This window comes from Amphiprion ocellaris, chromosome 12 (assembly GCF_022539595.1).
Source record: "Amphiprion ocellaris isolate individual 3 ecotype Okinawa chromosome 12, ASM2253959v1, whole genome shotgun sequence".
Taxonomy (NCBI): Eukaryota; Metazoa; Chordata; class Actinopteri; family Pomacentridae; genus Amphiprion; species Amphiprion ocellaris.
In genome coordinates this window covers 1,270,038-1,292,853 of record NC_072777.1, presented here as the reverse complement: position 1 = coordinate 1,292,853, position 22,816 = coordinate 1,270,038, and the positions used below count along the sequence as shown (strand labels likewise).

Here is a 22,816-nt window from a genome sequence, read left to right as displayed (position 1 = left end):
CTACAGGAGTGATTTTCCTCATGTGCAGGTAAAGATGTGTGAGGAGCTTAGAGATGACAGGAGCAGGAGTCATCCTCACTAATTCAGCTTCCACCTAGAAACAGAAAGACCACAAACAAACACACTGATAGACTCTCAAACGTTCAACCTCACAGCCTCAAAATATCTGTTTATCAAGTGTTGTGTTTCTAAATGTAGTATAGTATGCCGTAAAAATGTCATGGTATAGTATGTAGTAAAAACTGTCAGTATAGTACGTTTTCGCATAGTATGTCGTCCAACATTGGTTCTTAAATGAAGATATTAAAAGACTGTAAACCAACAATGTGAGCAAGCTCATTTAAAAGTTTTTATTTGAAATGATTTTAAATACAAATAATATATTTTTCCATTTACAATGACAGTTCCTTTGTAAACAAAAGTGGCAGATAGACAGTCATTGGGTAGTTTTTCCAAACTGAGGCAGGCGGCCCACTGATGGGACGCCCGGCTGCGGTCGGTCATGGAGAGATGTGGCGTCGTATTTAACCTCACTGCAGTTATTTTCCCACACAGCCTTAAATCACTGATGCTACATTCTATTGCAGAGCGATAAATACTCAGAGTACAAGGTAACCTGTTAGCAAACGCCTGCTGAGCAGTTACAGGAGGAACGATTGGCCCAAGAGAGCCGGCAAGTCGGTCCGACACACCGGTTTACTGTGAAATTATGACAGCAGCTGATGTTCATGGTGAAAAACCCACAGAGCTGCAGAGGAAGCTCTGGTTTACTTTTCTAACATGTAAATAAAAATCTACGTTAGAACGCAACAGAAGCATATGTTTGTTAGAGCTACTGAGACGGAAAACGGCCATTTTAAAGGAAAAGCTCAGCCAGAAACACCGAATCGGTTCTGCAGGTTTCTGTTTTTGTTCAGATGAAAATGCTGCAACAGAACCGTTTAGAAAGCTCCAATCAAACACAAACCGCTGCAGATGTGTAAGTCAGTGTTAAACCAGGGTTACAGCTCCTGCATCTGCAAAACACAAAGGTCCGTGTGACGTAAACTTTAGTATCTGCAGACTGAGTACAGAACCTCCGTCCACTCCAACAGAAGATGTAGATCTACTGAGCATGTGTGGAACAAATTCTCCAAGTGGACAAAAAAGTGTGAAACCAGAAATTGTCAGCAGATATTCACGCTCGACTTTGATGCGTCCCATAAATGCACAACTGAAATCTCGACTTGCATGTGAAGGGTTCACACAAACTCTTGTGGACACGATGGAATTTACATCACATGGATCGTAGCCAAAGTAATTTCACTTTCCAGATATTAAACTTTTGAGGAGTTCTTCAAATTTCATCATCACCTTTAGTGTGCAACAGTCCACGTAGACCCTCCACAGATGTGCAGCTCAAACTTTTTTGTACAATTCTACATATTCTGAACAAACTCTGGGCTGCAAAAGTTGACATATTCTGCAAAAAAACACTAAGAATGATGTAATTTTGTACTGCATTCCGACACTAAAACACTCGCAAAAAGTTCTTTCCGTGTCCGCAAGTAATTTAGATCCCATCGTCTGCATACAACTTAATATGTTGATATACGGCACGTGTATGAATCCTTCAACTAAGAAAATTTTCTAGTCCACTTGGAGGACGCATTTCCAAACATGAGCAGTGTATTTGAAGTCTTACAAACCTTGTGTCTTAAACTTTTCACATCTGTAAATACCATAATCGAGGTTTTATCCGACTTTTTCGTCCACTTGGAGGATTTACACGTGGAAAGTAGATGTTAAGGGTTGACTGATTATCACATCCAGTATTCTGCATTTATTTTTCTAATAACTGTGAATTAATAGTTTTAAATTTAAAAAAAAAAAAAAAAAAACTAACTCTGGGGACTTAGCAAAGTCCCGCCCACTGCTTCATCCGATTGACTACACACGACAGCAGATTGGCTGTTCCTCGTCGAGTGTGGCCAATCGGATGAAAGGATAATCGTTGAGATGATTACTAATAATCAATTGACCCCGGCTGCACATATTTGGAGTTTTTTGCAGATGCTAATGTAGCTTAGCTGAGATGAGCGATATGTGTCTCTGAGCAGCTAAAGTTCGCTAAACTGAAACAAACTCTGTAGATTTTTACACTAAAACTTCTCCTCCTTCGGTTCACATCGTGGAGCTTCAGTTGTATTTATATAAGGCCTTTATCGGATGATGAGAGAACGCTGGAATGTGCTACGATTGTAAAAATAAAAAAAGAAAGAAGAAATTACTTCTCTGAAAACCCCACGAGTATCTCTAATATATATGTGTGTGTGTATATATATATAATGTCAGTTGTGACAAATCTTAACACTGCAGGTTTGGTTGTTTGGTTTGTTTAAAGATCCATCGGCTTCCACCAGAACAGACATGAATCTACCGTCAATGTACAGTGAGGACAAAAGTAAAAATACTCAACGATGAGGAAAAGCTTCTGCAGTTTACAATAGAAAGTATCATTGGTGTGGAACCTTCCGTGCTGAGTGACGTTAAAAAACAGAGTGTGGGGTTTTTTTTCCAGACGGAGGTCATGTGTTTGTGTTAATTTTGTGAATGAATTATCGTCCCCCTGAGCCCCGCAGAAACCGGAGCGGAGCCCACGTAGTCCAGTAATAACAGTAGGTCCTCCTACCACACCTTTACAAACATACCTCACACACACTCACACACACAGACTGGTGTGTTAGTATTCACAGGGTCCTCCAGAAGGTGACCAGTCTCTGCAGAGGACAGGTTCTTTGTTTGGGGTCAATGGGCTCTGGGTGTACAAACTGTCCGGTGGGTCGGTGAGGGGGCGGGGGGTGGATGTCCGTGGGAGTGGGGCTCTGAGCGCGCTCAGTCGTTGTCCTCGTCGTCGTCCTCGCTCTCCTCGATGCCATCGCTGTCCTCCTGCTCCTCGTCCTCCTCCTCGGTGTCCGGGATGTCCCACTGGGGATGGTTGTCCAGCATCGCCTTCGCCTCGTGGACCTCCAGCTGGGAAAAGACGCGGCAGAGTTACAGCAACACAAAACACAAATTTATAAATGATAAATTTAACGCACATCGGTTCCAGATATCAGTTATTGGTCTTTCTTTGTTACCAATAATCAATATCGATCAATAATTTGAAGTCAGATAACATCTCCTCGTCTACTACATTAACTGTGTCGTGTTATTGGCGATAAAAGAACCGAGAACATGAAATTTTCTGCAACCTTTAAAGCAGGGGTGTCCAACATGCAGCCCGTGGGCCAAAACAGTCCGTCCAGAGGGTCCAAAACAGGCTCTCCGGAGGGTCCAAAACAGGCCCTCCGGAGGGTCCAATCCGGTCCTCCAGAGGGTCCAATCCAGCCCCCAAAGTGTTAAAATTCCAGAGAAGACATTAACTGCAGATTGTAAATTAGTAAAACTATAAATTTAAAATCATTTCTAGACCATGACAAGTTGTTTGGATCATAAAGTAAAATAGTAGATTGTTCATTGTTCTTTTGTCATTTTGATTGTTGTTTTTGTCGTTTTGTTTCCTTTTTGTCTCGCTTGTGTCATGTGTCTATTTTTTTTTTGTCATTTTGTATCTCATTTTTGTAATATTTTGCCTTGTTTTTGCTGTTTTTTTGCCTGACTTTTGTCATTTTGATCCTCCAGTAAATTCTCTATGATTCAGTTCCAGGTGACTAAATGTTGTGTTTCTTTGTCGACACTCTGTGATCTGGAAGTTGTAATGTGGAAATGATAAACTGAGGCTGGATGTTGATGAAATTGAACTTATTTTTCTTAAGAAATTTCAGGTTCGTGATGTTTTGCAGAAAGCAAATTCCTTAAATATGAACTTTTTTGCGTTGAAAACAAAGGAACCATGAGGAGTTGAGGTTCTTTATAAGTCATTATGCTGTGTTTTTTTTGGGCTGAATGTGGAACCTGAACTAAAATGAGTTTGACAGCCCTGATATAAAGTAACATGAGTAGAAACAGCTTATTTCTATGAATATTTGTGCATTTTAATTTAAACGTTTAAGATCTTTGTCTCCTGAATAATAGGGAATAAATTAAACACAAAATCAGCAACAGTGAATGTTATATTCTCCTATTATTTGGATATTTCAGGCTGATGTTTAGATGTTTTACATGCTACTTTGGAGCTGTTCTATTTTTAGTTTGGCCTCTTTTTTCTTGCTTTAACTCTCCTGCACCATAGTAGAAACTATACTAGAAAAATGTTAATTTCAGTAGCAGGAGGTTTATTACTTTCAACGGTTGAAGCCACCAGAACCTCCAATGTTCAGCGAATTGTTTTAAACATCGGCAAGGCAGAAATTCTCCAAGTTATGACCAACATCAAACCTTAAGTTCACAAATTCTAACTCTACAAATAATAAAATAAATCCTGTTCTGTTTGTCTCAAAGCTGATCTTCTTATTCCAGCACCCTGGTAGCAGTTTACAGCATCGTTTATTGACTTTCTGCTGGTTTTACTGTCGCAAAAGAACCTTTATATCCTGGAACATTTACGCCCATTTGGCTAAAGAAATAAAGAAAAGAAAACCCACTCCATCCCCACAGAAACCAACATAAAACCACCACAGTTTGTAGCTACCTTGAGTGGTTTGATCTGGTCCAGGCCCAGGTAGGAATCAGAGCGCAGGATTACAGAATATTGGTAGTTTCCTGTTTTGGATGGAGCCGGAAACTTCAGTTCCACCTGGAAAACACAAAAACACACAGATCAGTTTCATTTATCTTTAATTAATTAGGCAAGACTAAAAGATAATTATGTCTGTTTCCAACCAGGCCAGATCTAACAGAAGTGCAGCCCAGATTTATTTATTTTCAGATGTCCCGAAGAGCTCAGAATTTTTTGAAAATGAAACAAAAAAGAAAGATTTTTCAAAATGAAATGACGGAAATAAAAGGTCAAAATACAAATAAATGCTAAAATTCTTAGACAAAAAGTCTCAAATGTGAATAGTAAGTCAAAAATAAATGAAAAAACTGAATTATGAGAGAAATAAGATTTTTTTAATGGAAAATCTAAATTGAAACTTTCAGTTGTGCAGGGTGCTCTTTGCAGTCATTTTGTAAGAATTTTTGTCTCTTTGCAGTCATTTTGTGTAGTTAGCAATCAGTTTGTGCCCTGTTGTGATTGTTTAGTATGGGTTAGCATTCGTTTTGTGGTCATTTTTGTGTCTTTTGTGGTCATTTTTGCCTCTCTGCAGTCGTTTTGTAGGAATTTTTTGTCTCTGCAGTCGTTTTGTGCTCATTTTAGTTGAGGCTGTGTGTTTAAAGAGCATTTTTCACATTCCGATGGCAACGTTTCTCCTCCGTCGACCCTGAAATCTACCCTACATATCCAGGTAGAAACCCTCCTCCTCAGTGTTTTACTCTGACTCTCAGCTCCGTCCACCTCAGTGTTTTACTGACTCTCAGCTCCGTCCTCCCTCCCAGAAACCCTCCTCCTCCTCCTCCTCCTCCACCTCAGTGTTTTACTGACTCTCAGCTTCCTCCTCCCTCCCAGAAACCCACCTCCTCGGTGTCTTTTAGCGTGCAGACGTGGTAGGGCATGGACACCAGCGTCTGGTCCCGGCGGTCTGCGATGTAGAGCCACCACCACTCCTGCTTCTCCTCGGGGAAGTAGAGGCTGTAGACGGGATGCGTGACCTTGGACTTGGTTTCCAGCAGAGCTCTCTCTCTTCTCTGGATGCTCTGCTGCAGCGCCTCCCACTCCTGAAGGTTTACAGACTGTTAGTTGAGCTCCGACACCCTGAAGCATGGATTTATATTAACCTGTCTGACCTCCTCGTCATCTCCGGCCATCTCGTCCACCTCCGTGTCGCTCTGCTTGTCGCTGTCTTCGTCTCTCTCGCTGGGAGAGTCCTTGTTGGCTTCGCCCTCGTCTGATTCGCTGCCTTTATCCGACGCCTCGTCTTCTTCCTCCTTCGCTGCCGCCGTTGACGTCGCTGCTACGACTTCCTGCAACACCACAACACATTTTATAATGATCTATTAATTAATAGAGATGATAAAGGTCAGTTTAATGATCTAGAATTAAAAATAACAGATTCAAATATGTTTAGTAACCAGAGTTTTTATTCTAGAGTTACTCTGATCAGTTGAGCATCTTTTTGTGTTTGTTTTGTTAATTTTTGGTGATTTTTTTTGTCTCTGCAGTCATTTTGTGTGCCGTTTGTTTGTGCTGTGCCTCTTTGTGCTCATTTTACGTCTTTTTGTGTTTGTTTTGTGTCTGTGTAGCTGAGATTAACTATCAGGAAATAAAAATAATAATAATCACTTTGATCAGTGCCTCTTTGTATTCGTTTTGTGTTGTCAGCTGCAATTTTGTGGTCATCTTTTGTCTCTTTGTACACTTTTGGTGGTCATTTTGCATTGTTTTATGTGTCTTTTAGTGGCTTTGCTGCTCTTTGTGTTTGTTTTGTGTTATTTTGTGTTTCTTGGCATTCGTTCGGTGCTGTCGGTCATTAGTTTGTGCCTTTTTGTGTTAATTTTTGGACTGTCTGCAGTCATTTTGTGTCTCGTAGCTGTTTTGCATTTCTCTTTGACCATTCTGTCTATCTGTGGCTGTTTTGAGTCGTTTTGTGGTGATAACGACAAAGCAGAGATCTGGAACGTTCTTTTTTACCAACTGAAATAGAGATATCTGATGTACATATAAAATCAAGATATTAAATGTTAACCATCTAAATCTCATCCATCCACCTGTACCTGTGTGTCTCTACATCAGGAATACTCCAGGTGTGACCAGGTGAGCCGGTACTTACGTTTCCTGCCACGTTGCCGTTGGCCTGCTTGGTTTTTGCCGGAGCCGGAGTCGCCTTCTTCTTGGTTAATTTTTTCTTCTTGGACTTGGCTGTCTTCTTTGCTCCTTTACTCTTGTTCTGCCACACTTTGGTTTTGGTTTTACTCGTGTCTCCTTGCTTGAAATCAGACAGAAAACGTTTCATTTAACATTTAAAGACTCTTTAAAGAGTTTAATTTTATTTGTGTTGTTTTCTTACTGCGTCCTCTGTGGCGGCGGCTTCCTCTCCTAGACACGGCGTTGACTCCTGTTCTTTCTCAAACATGTCCTGCAACCACAGTTTAATGGAGCCGTTTAACCACACAGACGGTCCACGGCGCCCTCTAGTGGTCACCAGTAGAAGTGCACGCACAAGGCAACACCATAAGCAGTTTGTTTTCTGACAGTTTTATTTCTTACCGCCATCCGTTTCCTGGTTAAGGTGACGGTAACCGTGACGATGGAACCGGCTGTGATGTTATTGCTGTCTTCATCATCCAGGACTGAAAAGAAAGAGAAAAAAAGAGACGGCTTTAGTGTCTAAATGTTGGACTCAGGCATGTAAACAAAAAGAAATAAAATCTAGTTTTTACTACTCGCAGAATTCAACTTTGATTGTTCTTTTTTAATGATTTCCATCATTCTGTCATTTCTGAGTTCTTTCTCCTTCATACTGTTTCCACAAAGCTTCTGGATTTTAGATTAAAAAACTGAACCAGTGAGGAAAAATTAGAAAAATGTGGAGATCAGAATGCAAAAACAAGACACAAAACTCCAAAAATGACAAACTAAATGACAAAAACAAGACACAAAACTACAAAAATGACAAACTAAATGACAAAAAAAGACACAAAATTGCAAAAACAAGATGCAAAACTACGAAAAAACAAGATGCAAAAACACAGGAATGAGACTCAAAACTACAGAAGCAAGACATCAAATTACAAAAAAACGACAGAAAACTACATAAATGAGACAAAACTGCAAAAACAAGACAAAACTAAAAAAATGAGAAACTAAATTACAAAAACGACATAAAACTACAAAAATGAGAAACTAAATGACCAAAACGACACAAATCTACAAAAATAAGATGCAAAAACACAGAAATGAGACTCAAAACTGCAAAAACAAGACACAAAACTAGGAAACTAAGTTACAAAATCAAGACACAAAACTGCAAAAAACAAAACAACGTGCAAAAAACGAGATGTTAAATAATAAAAACTAGACTCAAAATTACATAAACAAGACACAAAATGGCACAAAACAAGATGCAAATCTACAAAAAGAAGACACACACAAGAATGAGAAACTAAGCTACAAAAACAAGACACAAAACGGCACAAACAAGACTCAAAACTGCAAAAACAAGACAAGGCAACAAAAACAATACATTAAAGACGCAACACAAAATGCCATTATTGTGCCACGAGACACAAACTGGCACAAATAAGACTCAAACTTAAAAAATTACACACAAAATGAAAAAAAAGTCACAAAAACAGCACAAATAAGCCTCAAAACTGCAAAAAACAAGCCAACGCATGAAAAACGAGATGCGAAATGACAAAAACAAGACTTAAAACTGCAAAACAAGATGCAAAAACACAAAAATGAGAAACTAAATTACAAAACAAGACACATACTGGCACAAATAAGACTCAAGCTTAAAAAAATAGACACAGAATGACAAAAAGGACACAAAATGGCACAAACAACACTCAAACCTGCAAAAACACTAAAATGAGACTCGATACTATAAATATCGAACTCAACGTCATAATAATAAGAACAGCATGCATATTGACTATAGGTCGTGTTAACCTCCAAACAGCCACTAGATGGCAGCTTAGCATAAAGACATAAACGTTTAAACTTTATTAAAACGGACACGTTACTCTACTATTCAACCTTTCAGATCATTTTAGTCCCATCAGGTCTAGAAGTCTGACATGTCGTAGAGGTGTTGTTGACCAGATGTGGAAGGTTTCTGAGATGCTAACGTTCAGATTAAATCTGTAGCCCAACAGTTCCTCTGTTCTAAACTTTTCCTAGATCTCCATAAAAAGGATATTAAGGGTTTGAAACTGCTGCTAAAGTGCGGTCCTACTTTTGGTCAAACTAAACGTGTTTGTCTGGTCTTCCAGGACTGACCTTGCAGTTTGGTATCCATGGTGATGTGAGGGAAGCTGCCCAGCACGGCCATGACCTCGTCGTACTTTTCCTCCCCGAGGAAACGAAGCATTGAGCGTCTGTCGGAGTCCTTCAGACTCACCAAGTCCTGGAGGGTCCGGACTTTATACTGCAGAGAGGGGAGGGAAAAATACAATAAATATATAAATAATATACACAATCATCGCCTGTATGTGAGGGGCAATCTTCCCCCGAGACTTCCTCACAGAACATCTGGTTCTTCATCTCCAGTAACTTTATCAATGATCAGAGTTCTACCTGCAGACTTGGAATATTTCCAGAGTTCCAGATCCTTGAAGTCCATAGAGGAGGACCGTCCAGTTGTTGGTACGTCTACTCTAGAACTTTCTCCAGGGGACGTTCAAGAATATACCTACCTCTTGACGAAAGATGTAGAGTAGACCTACCGATAGGTCGGACAACCGTCCAGTTGTCTCCTCTATGGACTTCAAGGACCTGGAACTCTGGAAATATTCCCAGTCTGAAGGTAGAACTCTGATCATTAATAAAGTTACTGGAGATTAAGAACCAGATGTTCTGAGGAGGTTTAAGAGGAACTTTGGTCAGATTTCGTGGAATTTTTTGTCATGATATTGTGCCTTTTCTTGCATGTTTGCAATATTTTTGGGATAATTTAGACTCTAGTGGTTTGACATCTTTTTATGTTGAGTTTTTGTTGTGACTTTGCAGCTTTTCATGGTGATTTTTGTATTTTGTGGCGATTTTGCATTTTTTTGGTCATAATTTTTTGCCTTTTCTTGCACGTTTGCAATATTTTCTGGTAATTTTGACGGTTTGACATCGTTTTCTGGTGGGTTTCAGTATTTTTGCAGTGATTTTGGAGCTTTTTGTGGTGACCTGGATGCTTTTGTGGCGATTTTGCTTCCTTTTGTAATAATTTAGTGTATTTTTGTGTTTGCATCTATTTATGGTGAGTTTTCATCTTTTTGCAGTGATTTTGCAGCTGTTCATGGTGATTTTTGTATGCTTTTGTGGTGATTCTTTTTTTGTCATAATTTTGTGCCTTTTCTTGTGTATTTGCGATATATTTTATGGTAACTTTGACTCTGGTTGTTTGACATCTCTTTGGGGTGGGTTTCTGTCTTTTTGCAGCAATTTTGCATCTTTTTATGGTGACTTTGTTTCTTTTAGTCATCATTTAGTCCCTTTTTGGGCTAAATTTGCATCATTTTGTGGTGATTTTGTGCCTTTTTTGTGCATTTGCAATATTTTTCTGGTGATTTTTGACATTATTTTATGATGGGTTTGTGTTTTTGCAGTGACTTAGGAGGCTTTTTGTGGCAATTTGTTTCCTTTTTTGTAATAATTTTGTGTATTTTGTGTGTTTGCATCTTTTTGTGGTGAGGTTTGGTCTTTTTGCAGTGACTTTGCAGCTTTTTGTGGTGACTTTGCTTCTTTTAGTCATAACTTTATGCCTCTTTGTACTAATTTTGCATCTTGTTTTGATGATTTTGCATTTTTGTGTCATAATTTTGTGTCTTTCTGTGGAAACTGCCTCTGATCTAAAGTGACCAGTAAAATCACAGCATAATGACCTATAAATAACCACAACTCCTCATGGTTCCTTTGTTTTAGTGTTTTTTGTGGATCATATCTTTTTGTGGTGAGTTTTTGTCTTTTTGCAGCGATTTTGCAGCTTTTCGTAGTGACTTTTGCATGTTTTTGTGATGATTTTGCTTCTTTTTGTCATAATTTATTGTCTTTTCATGCGTTTACATCTTTTTGTGGAGAGGTTTCGTTTTTTTGCAACTTTTCATGGTGATTTTTGCGAGTTTTTCTGGTGATTTTGACTCTTTTGTGGTGATTTTGTGAGGACACAGTTCAAAGCAAATTCTAAAGTTTGTACTTTTAACTCTGAAATATTCACAGTATGGAGGTAGAAGTCTGATCATCAGATGTACTGAAGTTGTACCTTCTTAGAGATGCAGTAGCGCAGATGTTCCTCCTCGAAGTGTGGCAGCTGCAGGAGCGGTGACTTGGACTCCTGCAGGCCCTGAACTATCATCTGGGTCAGCTTCATGCAGTTCTCTATGGTGACCAGACGAGGTGCATGGAAACCTGAGGGGAGGCGTGATGAGACCACAAATCAGCAATCAGACTAAAACAAACCTTCGTGTTTTTCTCAGCAGCGATGAGACGAGATGATTTTATTCCCAACAAAAGTCCCTAAACCAGCAGAAACAACATGGTTGTGATGTTTACCTCCTCGGCTGTTAGCCATCATGGTCAGCTGACAGCCAACGTTGATCATCTCCTGGAGGAGAGCCGGACTTTTCCTCACCACAAACCTTTGATCTACAATACAAACACACAAAACAGCATCTGTAGAGCTGCAACGAGTGATTATTACCCATCTTCTGGGTTAATTAATCAGTTGTTTGTTTCTAAAATGTCAGAAAATGTTAAAAATGTGGATCAGAGTTTCCCCAAATTAGTCCAAAGATCTTCAGTTTACTGTCACAGAAGAAAGAAACCAGAAAATATTGACACCGGAGAAGCTGAAATCACAGAATTTAGACTGATTTTATTTAAAAAATGACCCAAATTGATGATTAAAATATCTGCTGATTAATTGAACTGAGTTTTACGACCAGCACTTGAACAAAAAGTCATTTTAAAGTCGTCTCCTTTGACTTTCAGACTCTGTGATGGACATTTTCACCATCCTGGGATATTTTGCCGACAAAACAGTAAATATCTAATAAAATAATAGTTATTTTAGCCCTGAAGAGGCTCTAAAATGTAGATTTAACAGCAGAATTCAGGAAACATCACAAACAAACCACACAGAGAGTCCAAGTGGAGTCAGACTGGACTGAAACGAACCATTATTGGATTTATTTTCTGGATTACTTCATTAGTTTGGTCTGAAAAATGTCAGAAAACGTTAAAAATGTGGATCAGAGTTTCCTCAAATGTCTGGTTTAGTCCAAAGATCTTCAGTTTACTGTCACAGAGGAAAGAAACCAGAAAATATTCACATTTAAGTAGCTGGAATCACAGAATTTAGACTGATTTTATTAAAAAAAATCAACTCAAATTGATTAATTATCAAAATAAGTGACGATTAACAGTATTATTGACAGCTAATCAATACATCGCTACAGCTGTAAAGTTCTAAATAACAAACCTGCATCGCATTCCTTAAGATTATTGCTCCAACTTTATAAAAACAAATAATCTATTAATCAAAGAACTCATAAATTCTCACTGTAATCAAGTAAACCTTCCCTGTCCTGAAAACAACAGAGTTTTTATTTTAAAACATGTGAAAGAAAAGGTCCAGGACTTGAATGATGAACAGGATTTAACTGACAGAATTTAACTAAATAACTGATCATAATCTCATAAAAGGTCACACTTTTTGTTATTTAATGTGAGTCAGAACGCTGCAGAATATAACAGATTGACAAAAATGTTTTTACCGTTTAAAACAGCTAAACGTCTCCCAGGATTTAAATCTCTGCAGGAGAACAAACGCTGGAAGTTTGTGTGTTCAAAGTGAAAATCTTATTTTTATTTTAATTTAACTCCAAACAGCTTCTGCAGATGTTTGATCTTGGCCCATTTCTGTCACTCTGAGGACTTTAACAGGAGCCGGTTTGATCAGAAAGTTCTGAGACTTCAACATCTGCAGCAGCAACCGACAGGATCCAGATGTTTCTGGATCTGACTCCAGATGTTTCTGGATCTGACTTCAGATGTTTATGATCTAAATCTGACTCCAGATCTTTCTGTATCTGAATCTGACTCCAGATGTTTCTGTATCTGAATCTGACTCCAGATGTCTCTGAATCGGACTCCAGATGTTTCTGAATCAGACTCCAGATGTTTCTGAATCGGACTCCAGATGTTTCTGGATCTGACTCCAGATGTTTCTGATCTAAATCTGACTCCAGATGTTTCTGTATCTGAATCTGACTCCAGATGTTTCTGATCTGAATCTGACTCCAGATGTCTCTGAATCTGACTCCAGATGTTTCTGATCTGAATCTGACTCCAGATGTTTCTGAATCTGACTCCAGATGTCTCTGAATCTGACTCCAGATGTCTCTGAATCTGACTCCAGATGTTTCTGAATCTGACTCCAGATGTCTCTGAATCTGACTCCAGATGTCTCTGAATCTGACTCCAGATGTTTCTGAATCTGACTCCAGATGTCTCTGAATCTGACTCCAGATGTCTCTGAATCTGACTCCAGATGTTTCTGAATCTGACTCCAGATGTTTATGATCTAAATCTGACTCCAGATGTTTCTGTATCTGAATCTGACTCCAGATGTTTCTGAATCGACTCCAGATGCTTCTGAATCTGACTCCAGATGTTTATGATCTGAATCTGACTCCAGATGTTTCTGAATCTGACTCCAGATGTCTCTGAATCTGACTCCAGATGTTTCTGAATCTGACTCCAGATGTCTCTGAATCTGACTCCAGATGTCTCTGGATCTGACTCCAGATGTTTCTGGACCACCAGCGATGATCAACCGTCATGTGGAGGATCGTCATGGTGATTAGAGGAGGGTCTGTGGTTACCGTGGTTACCACCCAGAGACCAGAGCAGGAGGTCAAGAGCTGCTGCTGTTTCCTTCATCCTCCTCCTGGTTCTCATGTTTTTTTAAACACTTTGGGCTCATTTTTTACTGCAGTCCTGCTGATTTTTGAGTTAGTTTGGACAGTTTTCAAGTCATTTTGTACAAGTTTTTATTGCTTTATGTACAAATCTTAAATGTTTTTTAAATACATTTTAAGTCATTTTGAACACATTTTTGTCAAATCTGGGGGAATCTTGGTCATGTGTTGGTGTCATTTTAGACACAGTGAGATATTTTGGTCAAAGTTTGAGTAACATTCGACAATCTTTGAGTCCTTCTGTACATTTTTCTCCTTTTTGGACAAAAACAGAATAATTTCGGACAAAGTTTTAGTCATTTTGGACACATTTCGAGTTATTTCTGACATTATTTTGGGGGGTCATTTTAGACAATTTTGCTTGTTGTCTTCAAGATGCACATGATTGTCCATTGTGAATTCATCTGGCTGGGTTGGACTGTCAACAAGAAGACACTCAGATATTTTTTATTAGACCTTGTATGCTGGCAAACACACTCTGCACTGCGTTAGCACACAAAACTAATGCGACATCAAGGCGAGCAAAGAATGAAAACCTTTGTATTTTATGAGCCCTTATCTTTTAGAACGATATCAGCCCAGATATGCTAGAAAAATGAAATTCTAAGAAGTTTTACATTTATAATATTTCAACAAGAAGACTTTTCCTACCTTCCTCCAACTCCTCGGACACGTCCATCCGAGCCAGGTGAGCCAGAACTAAGACTCTGGCCTTCAGGCTGTAGGGATAACAGAACGGAGGCTCCTTCTTCTTCACGTTGATGTTTCCTAATTCACGGATCAACTGCAACAGAGACAAGAGATTCTTTAAAACACACCATAAACCCCAGAACATTAGAAAAACCCTGACATTCACGTCACCATATCAGGTTTTACCCTCCAGTTGAGCAATGAAACTTGTAGCATTAATGCTCCTAAGCTAACCAGAGTTCAGTCTGTTTACAGTTTATCGTTCAGAGTATGTGTTCAGAGTTTCTGAGAGTGTTTGTGGTGAAATCGAAGTAATAAATTCAGGATAAATCAAAAGAGCAGACGGTGTTTACTGCAGAAATGAAGCAGTGAGAGAAACTAACAAACAGCCAAATATTATGATCAAAAACAGGCTGAAATGTGCTTCAAGAGTCTGACAGCAGAGAGGAAATGTGTTTCATTTATATAAAGAAAAGGCTTCAGCCACTATGACTCGTCTTTTTTCAGTGAGAGATCTTTCAGTAATTAAACGATCTGGATTAATCTACCTTTTCAAAAACATACATTTCCCTTTCCTCCACGGGAAGCAGACGGATGTTTTTACCTGTGGCACCTCAATGTTGTCTGTGGGTCGTATCGTAGCTTCTTTATTGCTGCGAGGGTCGAACTCAAAGGCTGCTGTTAGCACCATGGCTAATCCTGGAGGACGGAGACGGTCGAAATCAGAATCAGTCAAATAAAAACAACAAGAAAGGAGATTCTAAAACAACGCATCAGTTCAAGGTCACATAAACTGATAAAATCCCATCTCTGTAGCTGCACAACTCGCCGTCAGGTTCATTAAACCTGCTCAGAAACTGTTTTACTGCAGTGAACTAAGGAGGAACTCACGCTTCATGTTCATGTTCGGTGTCTTGTACATGAAATGCATGAAGAGTTGTGTAGTGTTGATGAGGATCTGGTCTCCACTGTATCGGATCGAACGGTACCACCACGTGCCCTGAAGAAAAGGAGGTGAAAACAAAAAAAACCCATTAAAGCTGCAAGCAGTGTTGAATGAATCCTAACATCCTTGCTGGTCCGGAATCCAATATCCACCAGGTGGCGCTGCGATTGAGAACGTATTTCTGCCTATGGATGTGATGAGGGCCGTACTGTGATCACACGTAAAGTTTCAGGCAGATTGGAGCATGTACGGGCTAGTTATAAAGCACTTCCTGTTTCATGGCGAAACGCCGAAATTCTGCCGGCCGCCATTTCCACACCGTCAGACTTTTGTGGAGCATTTTGGTAACTTTTGATCACCCACGACCAGTGTACATTCTGGCCAAATTTCAGCTCTGTCAGAGTTACCTTGTTTGAGTTTGTAGCTTTTGAAAATCTCCAAAAATGACCTAAAATCATCCTAAATATGACACATAATTCAAAATGGCCGACTTCCTGTTGTGTTTTGGGCGTGGGTGTCAATTACATTTTTGTGCATTTTGACAAGTTACATTTGTATACCAAATTTCATAGCTGTAGGTGACACGTACTGGTTGTAGTGAGAGTTTGAAATTTTTAAATTAAAGCTGCAAGCATCGGATAAAAACTCACCACGACTACAGGAAGGATGACCATGAAGGCGAGTCCGTACACCAGCAGAACCTGCAGAGGAAAAGCAGAATAAGTCAAGAGTTAAATTTAACCTGCAGCAGTTTGAATCAAACATCCAGCATAGAAAACACAAAAGAAAACAAAGCCAAATTCAGATATAATCAGTGAATCTGTACCAGCATCGAGTTCTTCTGGTCAACAATCCAGGCAGGCAGAGCGATACCGAAGCTGGTGGCTGGAAAGGAAAAGACGAGAGGCGATGGATTAAAACAGCAAAATTCTAAAATTACCATTTCACCTGACAGACTTCAAATCAACTGATAGAATCTGGGGCTGCACAGTGGTGTAGTGGTTAGCACTTTCTCCTTGCAGCTAGAAGATCCCTGGTTCACGTCCCGGCTTTCCCGGGATCTTTCTGCATGGAGTTTGCATGTTCTCCCTGTGCATGCGTGGGTTTTCTCCGGGTACTCCGGCTTCCTCCCACAGTCCAAAAATATGCTGAGGTTAATTGATTACTCTAAATTGCCCGTAGGTGTGAATGTGAGAGTGATTGTTTGTCTCTGTATGTAGCCCTGTGACAGACTGGTGACCTGTCTAGGGTGTCCCCTGCCTTCACCTGAGTCAGCTGGGATAGACTCCAGCCCCCCCATGACCCTAGTGAGGATTAAGCGGTGTATAGATAATGGATGATAGAATCTGAATACACTTAAAAGGTTTTTATTTTCAAAGTGTTCTGGTTGATCGATATCCTCTCATCAATTTCGAATGGTACTTTCATAAATAGAAAAGTTCTGCATCTACATCCTTCCAGCATTAATCTGTTATTTTTAACAGCAGGAGAAACAGACTAACTGTGGCTTTAAACTTAGTGGCATCACGACAAACACAAATAGACACAAAATGTTGATAAAAACGCACAAAAACAGCAGAAAGAGATTAAAAAACACACAGAAAAGACAACTATGAAAGGGAAATTAGCTGTAAAAACACACAAAATCACCACAAAGAGAACCAAACCTGGTAAAAAGAGACGAACATAAACACAAAAAGATGCTAATTTAGTGCAAAAAGACACAAAACATCACCTCTTAGACACACAAAAGATCACAATTAAAGGGAAATTAGCTGCAACAAGACACACAACCACCAAAAAGAGACGCAAACCATTAAAAATCCATGCAAAAATGAGGGCAAAGACACACAAACGGACCAGAAAGAGACTAAAATGGACTAAAAGAGACACAAAATTAACATAAATAGATGTTAATTCAGTGCAAACTGACACTAAAGATCATTATTAAAGAGAAATTAGCTGCAAAAAGACACAAAACCACCACAGAAAGACACAAACCAGGCATAAAGAGATGCAAAATAAACACAAAATAACAGCAGAGATTAACACTGACAAAAAGAGATGCAAAATTAACAAAAACAGTCACAAAAACCACCTCTTGGACACACTAAAGATCACAATTAAAAGGAAATTAGCTGCAAAAAGACAGAAAACCACCAAAAAGAGATGCAAATCATTAAAAATCCACGCAAAAATGAGAGCAAAGACACACAAAGTGACCAGAAAGGGACTAAAACTGACTAAAGCTGTTTTTGTTTTTTTAATCTCTGTAACGAAGCTACGACTTCCATCCACCAACATTTCTTTTGCTTCTCTGCAGGTCCAACTTGTCTTCTGGAGCCTCGCAGTAAAAGTGTGAAGTTTAAAGGCATGTTCCATCATTTCAAGTCTCTGGTTTCATCTTCACGTCTGCAGGACTCACCAGCATCGATATACGAGTGTGAATGCTTAAAAAAACCCCAAAAACCAGCAGCTTCTCTTACCTCCTGGACCATCCGGGTTGCCGTGGATCAGCCAGTTCTGCCGCGACTGTTCGTTGGTCAGACTGGAGGGAAAATAAAGGCAGAAAGTGATCAATAAAACCCAAAAACACTGGATCAGTTTGATGATAGACTGGACTAAAACTTACGCAGCGTAAGCTTTGGCGATCCTCATGAAGGTGGCCTCATCTCCTCCTTTGTCAGGATGGAACTTCAGCGACAGAATTCGATACTGCTTCTTGATTTCTGACAGTGACGCGCCCTGAAGACAAAAACAGTCAGAGGAATTTAACGTGGCACATCTAGGACGAGGAAAAGATGAAATTAGGTTCAGGTTTAACGCTAGAGTTCGGTTTTATGAGTAAATACAGACGCTAGAACTCAATCTGACACAATAAACGTAGAACCTTTGAGAACACGAGTGTCTCTGTAGGAGAGCTTTGTATTGGGTGCGTTTTTGGCGTATCTTGTGTGTGTTTATGGGTGTGTTTATGAGTGTATTTTATGTGTATTTGGATGCGTTTTGTGTGTATTTTTGATATGTTTTGGGTGCATTTTACATAACTTTTGCGTGTGTTTCGGGTGTATTTTAAGTGTGTTTTGGGTGCATTTTGCGTAAGTTTTGCGTGTGTTTTGGGTGTGTTCTGGGTGCTTTTTGGGTGCGTTTTGGGTGTTTATTAGGTTTCATTTAGTCACTGCCATAGAAATTGTGATATTTCTAAGTTTGACATATTTACAAATTCTGTTGCACGTGACAAATGTTCTTTCAGAAATTAATCCCGATTCTAAAATCTGCTGGAGGTGACCAAATTGGAGCTAAATATCAGAATTTATCAAGAACATTCTTTGTCTGGATTTAAATTAAAACATTTTTTAATGGAGTTTGGTTTGATGAAGGTTCATTCAAAGGCTGCAGTTAACAGTTATTTCCACCGCCGGTTATTTTCTGGATCAACTAATCAGCTGTTTGGTCAGAAAATGTTGAAAAATGTGGATCAGAGTTTCCTCAAATGTCTTGTTTGGTCCAAAGACGTTCAGTTAACTGTCAGTGAGGAAGGAAGCTTTGTGTGTTTACCGGGTCCAGGTTGAGGACTTCATAGGGGTTATACTCCTGGTACTCTCGTTCCAGTTTGGACACCTTGTAAGCTAGCAGCAGGAACACAGCCCATCCAAACAACAGGGCTGCTTTCCTGAAAACACAAACAAGAAAAAAAAAAACATCACACACAAACATCAGCGTTGTTTAGATCCTTCCACAGCTGGAAGGACAGGAGCAGGAGGGCAGCTCTGGGTCTGACTCTGCTGCTGCTGTTTGGTATTTATGTGCTGGAAGTTCAACTTGTTTCCATGACAATGGCAAAAAAAAAAACCTATGGTCCTGCTCTGCTGCATCTGTTGCCATGACAACTGCTCACTCAGTCGAAGTTGTCCGAGTCGCTCGACCAGAAAAACACATGATGGATTCCTGTAATAAGCATCATCTCTGTGGTTCGGTGTGAAGGAGGAGAGAATTTATAAACTGTGTTGGACGTGGAGCGTAAACACCGGATGGAGTCAAACAGCTGTTCAGCCAGAGAGTGAATAAACAGAATGAATGTTTACAGCTGCAGCAGACCGACCTATGATTAATGTTCACACCACAGCGACAACATCTCTGTCCAGCTGGAAACACAACCTTTAGATCTGTAGTGATGGAGGACGATGGAGCTCTATCAGCGCTAACAGCTCCAGAAAGTCACACCCATACGCCAGCAACGAGGAGACGAACGCAACGAGCAGCAAAACTAGGAAGTTATGGACGATCAGGTGTCAATTAAATGAACTGAAAGGCATCATTGCTGCAACTTCTCGTTGCTGTTGAACACAAAAAGAAAACTCACATGGCTGTCATTTTTCAGTCTGTCTGATAATTTACTCTGGACTTAAGTTTTAATGTTATTTAAAAGATGTGGAGTTTGTTGACCTGCAGGCTCCACAGGTGCACGAGGAATTTATGCTGCAACGAAAACAAGAAGTTTGACGACTTAAACCAGCAGCATAAAGACACAACGAGTCACATCACAGTACATTTATTATAGATAAACTACACATCACATGGACAGTTTAGTCCTAAAACCTTGCTGTTCTACTGCCATGGAAGTTACAGTCAATCATATGTCAAGATATTTACAGTATTTCACTAAAGTGAGTACACCCCTCACATTTCTGCACATATTAATTCTATCTTTGCATGGGACAACATTGAAGAAATGACACTTTGATATGATGTAAAGTAGTCAATATACAGTTGGTATAACTGGGTAAATTTACTGTCCCATCAAAATAACTCAACACAGACGTTAATGTCTAAACCGCTGGCAACAAAAGTGAGTACAGCCCTCAGTTAACGTGTCCAAAATGAGCCAAAATGGACCAGAATGAGTCAAAACTGTTAAAAATAACAAAAAACAAAGCTTAACATTTGACCAAAATGGTGAAAAAATGTCCAAAAACAGGTTAAAATTTCCCAATATACAGTATGTCACAAAAGTGAGTACACCCCTCTAGTGCTGGACCTGAATATCCAAATATTCTAATAAGCTACTAATTGTAGTTGGTGACTAATGTTAGTTTAGTAGTTATCGTTACATCTATGGCTAATTGTTGTTCGGTGGCTAATGTTAGTTCTGTGACTAACGTTAGCTCGATGGCTAATTGTAGCTTGATGACTAATGTTAGTTAATAATAATGGTGGTCATACAAAATGTCGACACTTTGGGCCCATTTTGGACATTTTCACTGGGGGGTGTACTCATTTTTGTTGCCAGCGGTTTAAACATTAATGGTTGGTTTGAGTTATTTTGAAGGGACAGTAAATCTACCCTTTTCTACCAGCTGTACACCGACTACTTTACATCCAACCAAAGTGTCACTTTTTCAGAGCTGTACCATGAAGAGATATAAGTAAATATTTGAAAACATACAGATGTTTATTCAAACAATAAAAAGGTATAAATCTGATTTTCTGGACTCACTTTAGTGTTGGAACAATGCTCTGCTGCGACTTCATCAGCCGAAGCCGATACCACAAACACCTGCCATGGACCCTCCGCAGGCTCTTCAGACGGATTTGTTCTGGAAGAAACACAGAGTTATCAATAATCTACCAATAATACAACAATATGTCAACCAACGTTCTCTACATCCAGCTGAAATAAGTTCCAAAACCAACAGAGGAGTTGGTTTAAGGCAGGGGTGTCCAGCATGCATGGTGGACACCCCTGGTTTAGACATTTTAGAGTTTAGCAGAAGCAGCGGCAGGAAGTATATAAACCTGGTGGAAGGACAGGCTCATTCTGATTGGTTAGAATCTGAATATAACTGACTGTGTAGCAATAAGGCTAACTAGCTGTGGACGGTTTGAGGACTGGGGAATTCTACAGCTTCTATTGTTGAAACAGCAGAATAAAAATGTTTTTCTGCTGTATTGAGACCTTTGACAAACCAAATCAGCGGAATAAATGGATGATTCATGGCTTCATATTAACTGGGTTCATGTAAAATCTACATAAATAAAACTAGCTTGAGTAACATATTAAGTAGCAGTCTGTGGTCACCAATCGTTTATCTGCAACCAGTAAAGTTACACAAGAAGCTGAGATGTTGACAAACAGATATCAGCTCTGAGATAAGGATTTATCAGAATAAATCAGGATAAAGGTCAATAAAGGAGCAACAGAAGCCTGACAAACTGATTTAGTTTCATGCTGCTGAACTAACTGGTTTCATCTCGTTACCACAGATAAAGAACTTGTCAGTTAGTGGAGCTAGCAGGGATCTGAACAGTGAACCAGACTAATCTCTGGAACGTTTAAAAGCTGGTATTAATAATTTATGACCAGGTTAGACTGTACAGCAGCTAGTCAGACCCCCACATCACCAGAACACTAACTAGAGAACCAGCAGAGCCGCGGTGTGAACTCCAACCATCTGAAGGGGAGTTAGTTAGCACACTTAGCCGAGCAAGCAGCTCCAGACGGCGGGCCTCACCAGCGTTCTGGTCCCGGGGCCACAGGTAATATGTGGCCGGGATCACAATGAGCCCCACGAAGGAGGTGAGAAAGTAGAAGAAGGTGTTGCCGCTGTCGTCGTACTGGAACTGTTGCCCGGCCATCTCTCGGAGCTGCTTCTCCTCCGCCGCGGTTCCCCTTCGGACCGTTAGCTTAGCCGGCTAGCATCCAGCGGAGGCTCGGTGCATCGGTGTACGTGGTGTACGCCTGCGCAATGTGGTCGGGCTTCTTCTTCCTCTGCGGTTGGTGATTCAGCACGTTTTCTGAACGTTACTGACCTCCAGTGGCGGAAATGGTGAACGACACCTGGATTTACCTGAGCTGATTTACCTAAATAGGGGCTGCACAGTGGTGTAGTGGTTAGCACTTTCACCTTGCAGCAAGAAGATCCCTGGTTCACGTCCCGGCTTTCCCGGGATCTTTCTGCATGGAGTTTGCATGTTCTCCCTGTGCATGCGTGGGTTTTCTCCGGGTACTCCGGCTTCCTCCCACAGTCCAAAAATATGCTGAGGTTAATTGATCATTCTAAATTGCCCGTAGGTGTGAATGTGAGAGTGATTGTTTGTCTCTGTATGTAGCCCTGTGACAGACTGGTGACCTGTCTAGGGTGTCCCCTGCCTTCACCTGAGTCAGCTGGGATAGACTCCAGCCCCCCCCCCGCGACCCTAGTGAGGATTAAGCGGTGTATAGATAATGGATGGATGGATGGATGATTTACCTAAATATTCAGGTCAAAACCATGAAATATTATGTATTTCACAAATGTACCTGACTTCTTTATATATTATGTTTAGATGAGTACAATATTACATATAATAATAATAATAATAAAAATAATAATAATAATAATAATAATAATAATAATAATAATAATAATAAGAAGAAGAAGAAGAAGAAGAAGAAGAAGAAGAAGAAGAAGAAGAAGAAGAAGAAGGATGTATTTGTTATTGTGAAAATTTTTATTATTATTTAAATTATTCAGGTAAATATAT

The 22,816-nt window shown here is 39.8% G+C and overlaps 1 protein-coding gene across 1 annotated transcript; it reads right to left on the bottom strand.

The window, feature by feature from the left end:
• Positions 1–335: 335 nt before the first annotated feature.
• On the bottom strand, positions 336–22,037 carry sec63 (SEC63 homolog, protein translocation regulator). The gene is made up of 20 exons (XM_023297164.3): positions 21,805–22,037; positions 20,790–20,889; positions 18,851–18,965; positions 17,925–18,037; positions 17,779–17,840; positions 16,119–16,177; positions 15,943–15,993; positions 15,238–15,346; positions 14,951–15,045; positions 14,308–14,440; positions 11,228–11,320; positions 10,938–11,083; positions 8,966–9,113; positions 7,229–7,311; positions 7,029–7,097; positions 6,792–6,947; positions 5,809–5,985; positions 5,539–5,739; positions 4,613–4,717; positions 336–3,012 (listed from the first exon to the last, which is right to left on the bottom strand). Exons 1-20 carry the CDS (start codon positions 21,926–21,928, stop codon positions 2,875–2,877), a joined length of 2,277 nt encoding a protein of 758 aa, XP_023152932.1. The 5' UTR covers positions 21,929–22,037; the 3' UTR covers positions 336–2,874.
• Between the last annotated feature and the right edge of the window lie 779 nt (positions 22,038–22,816).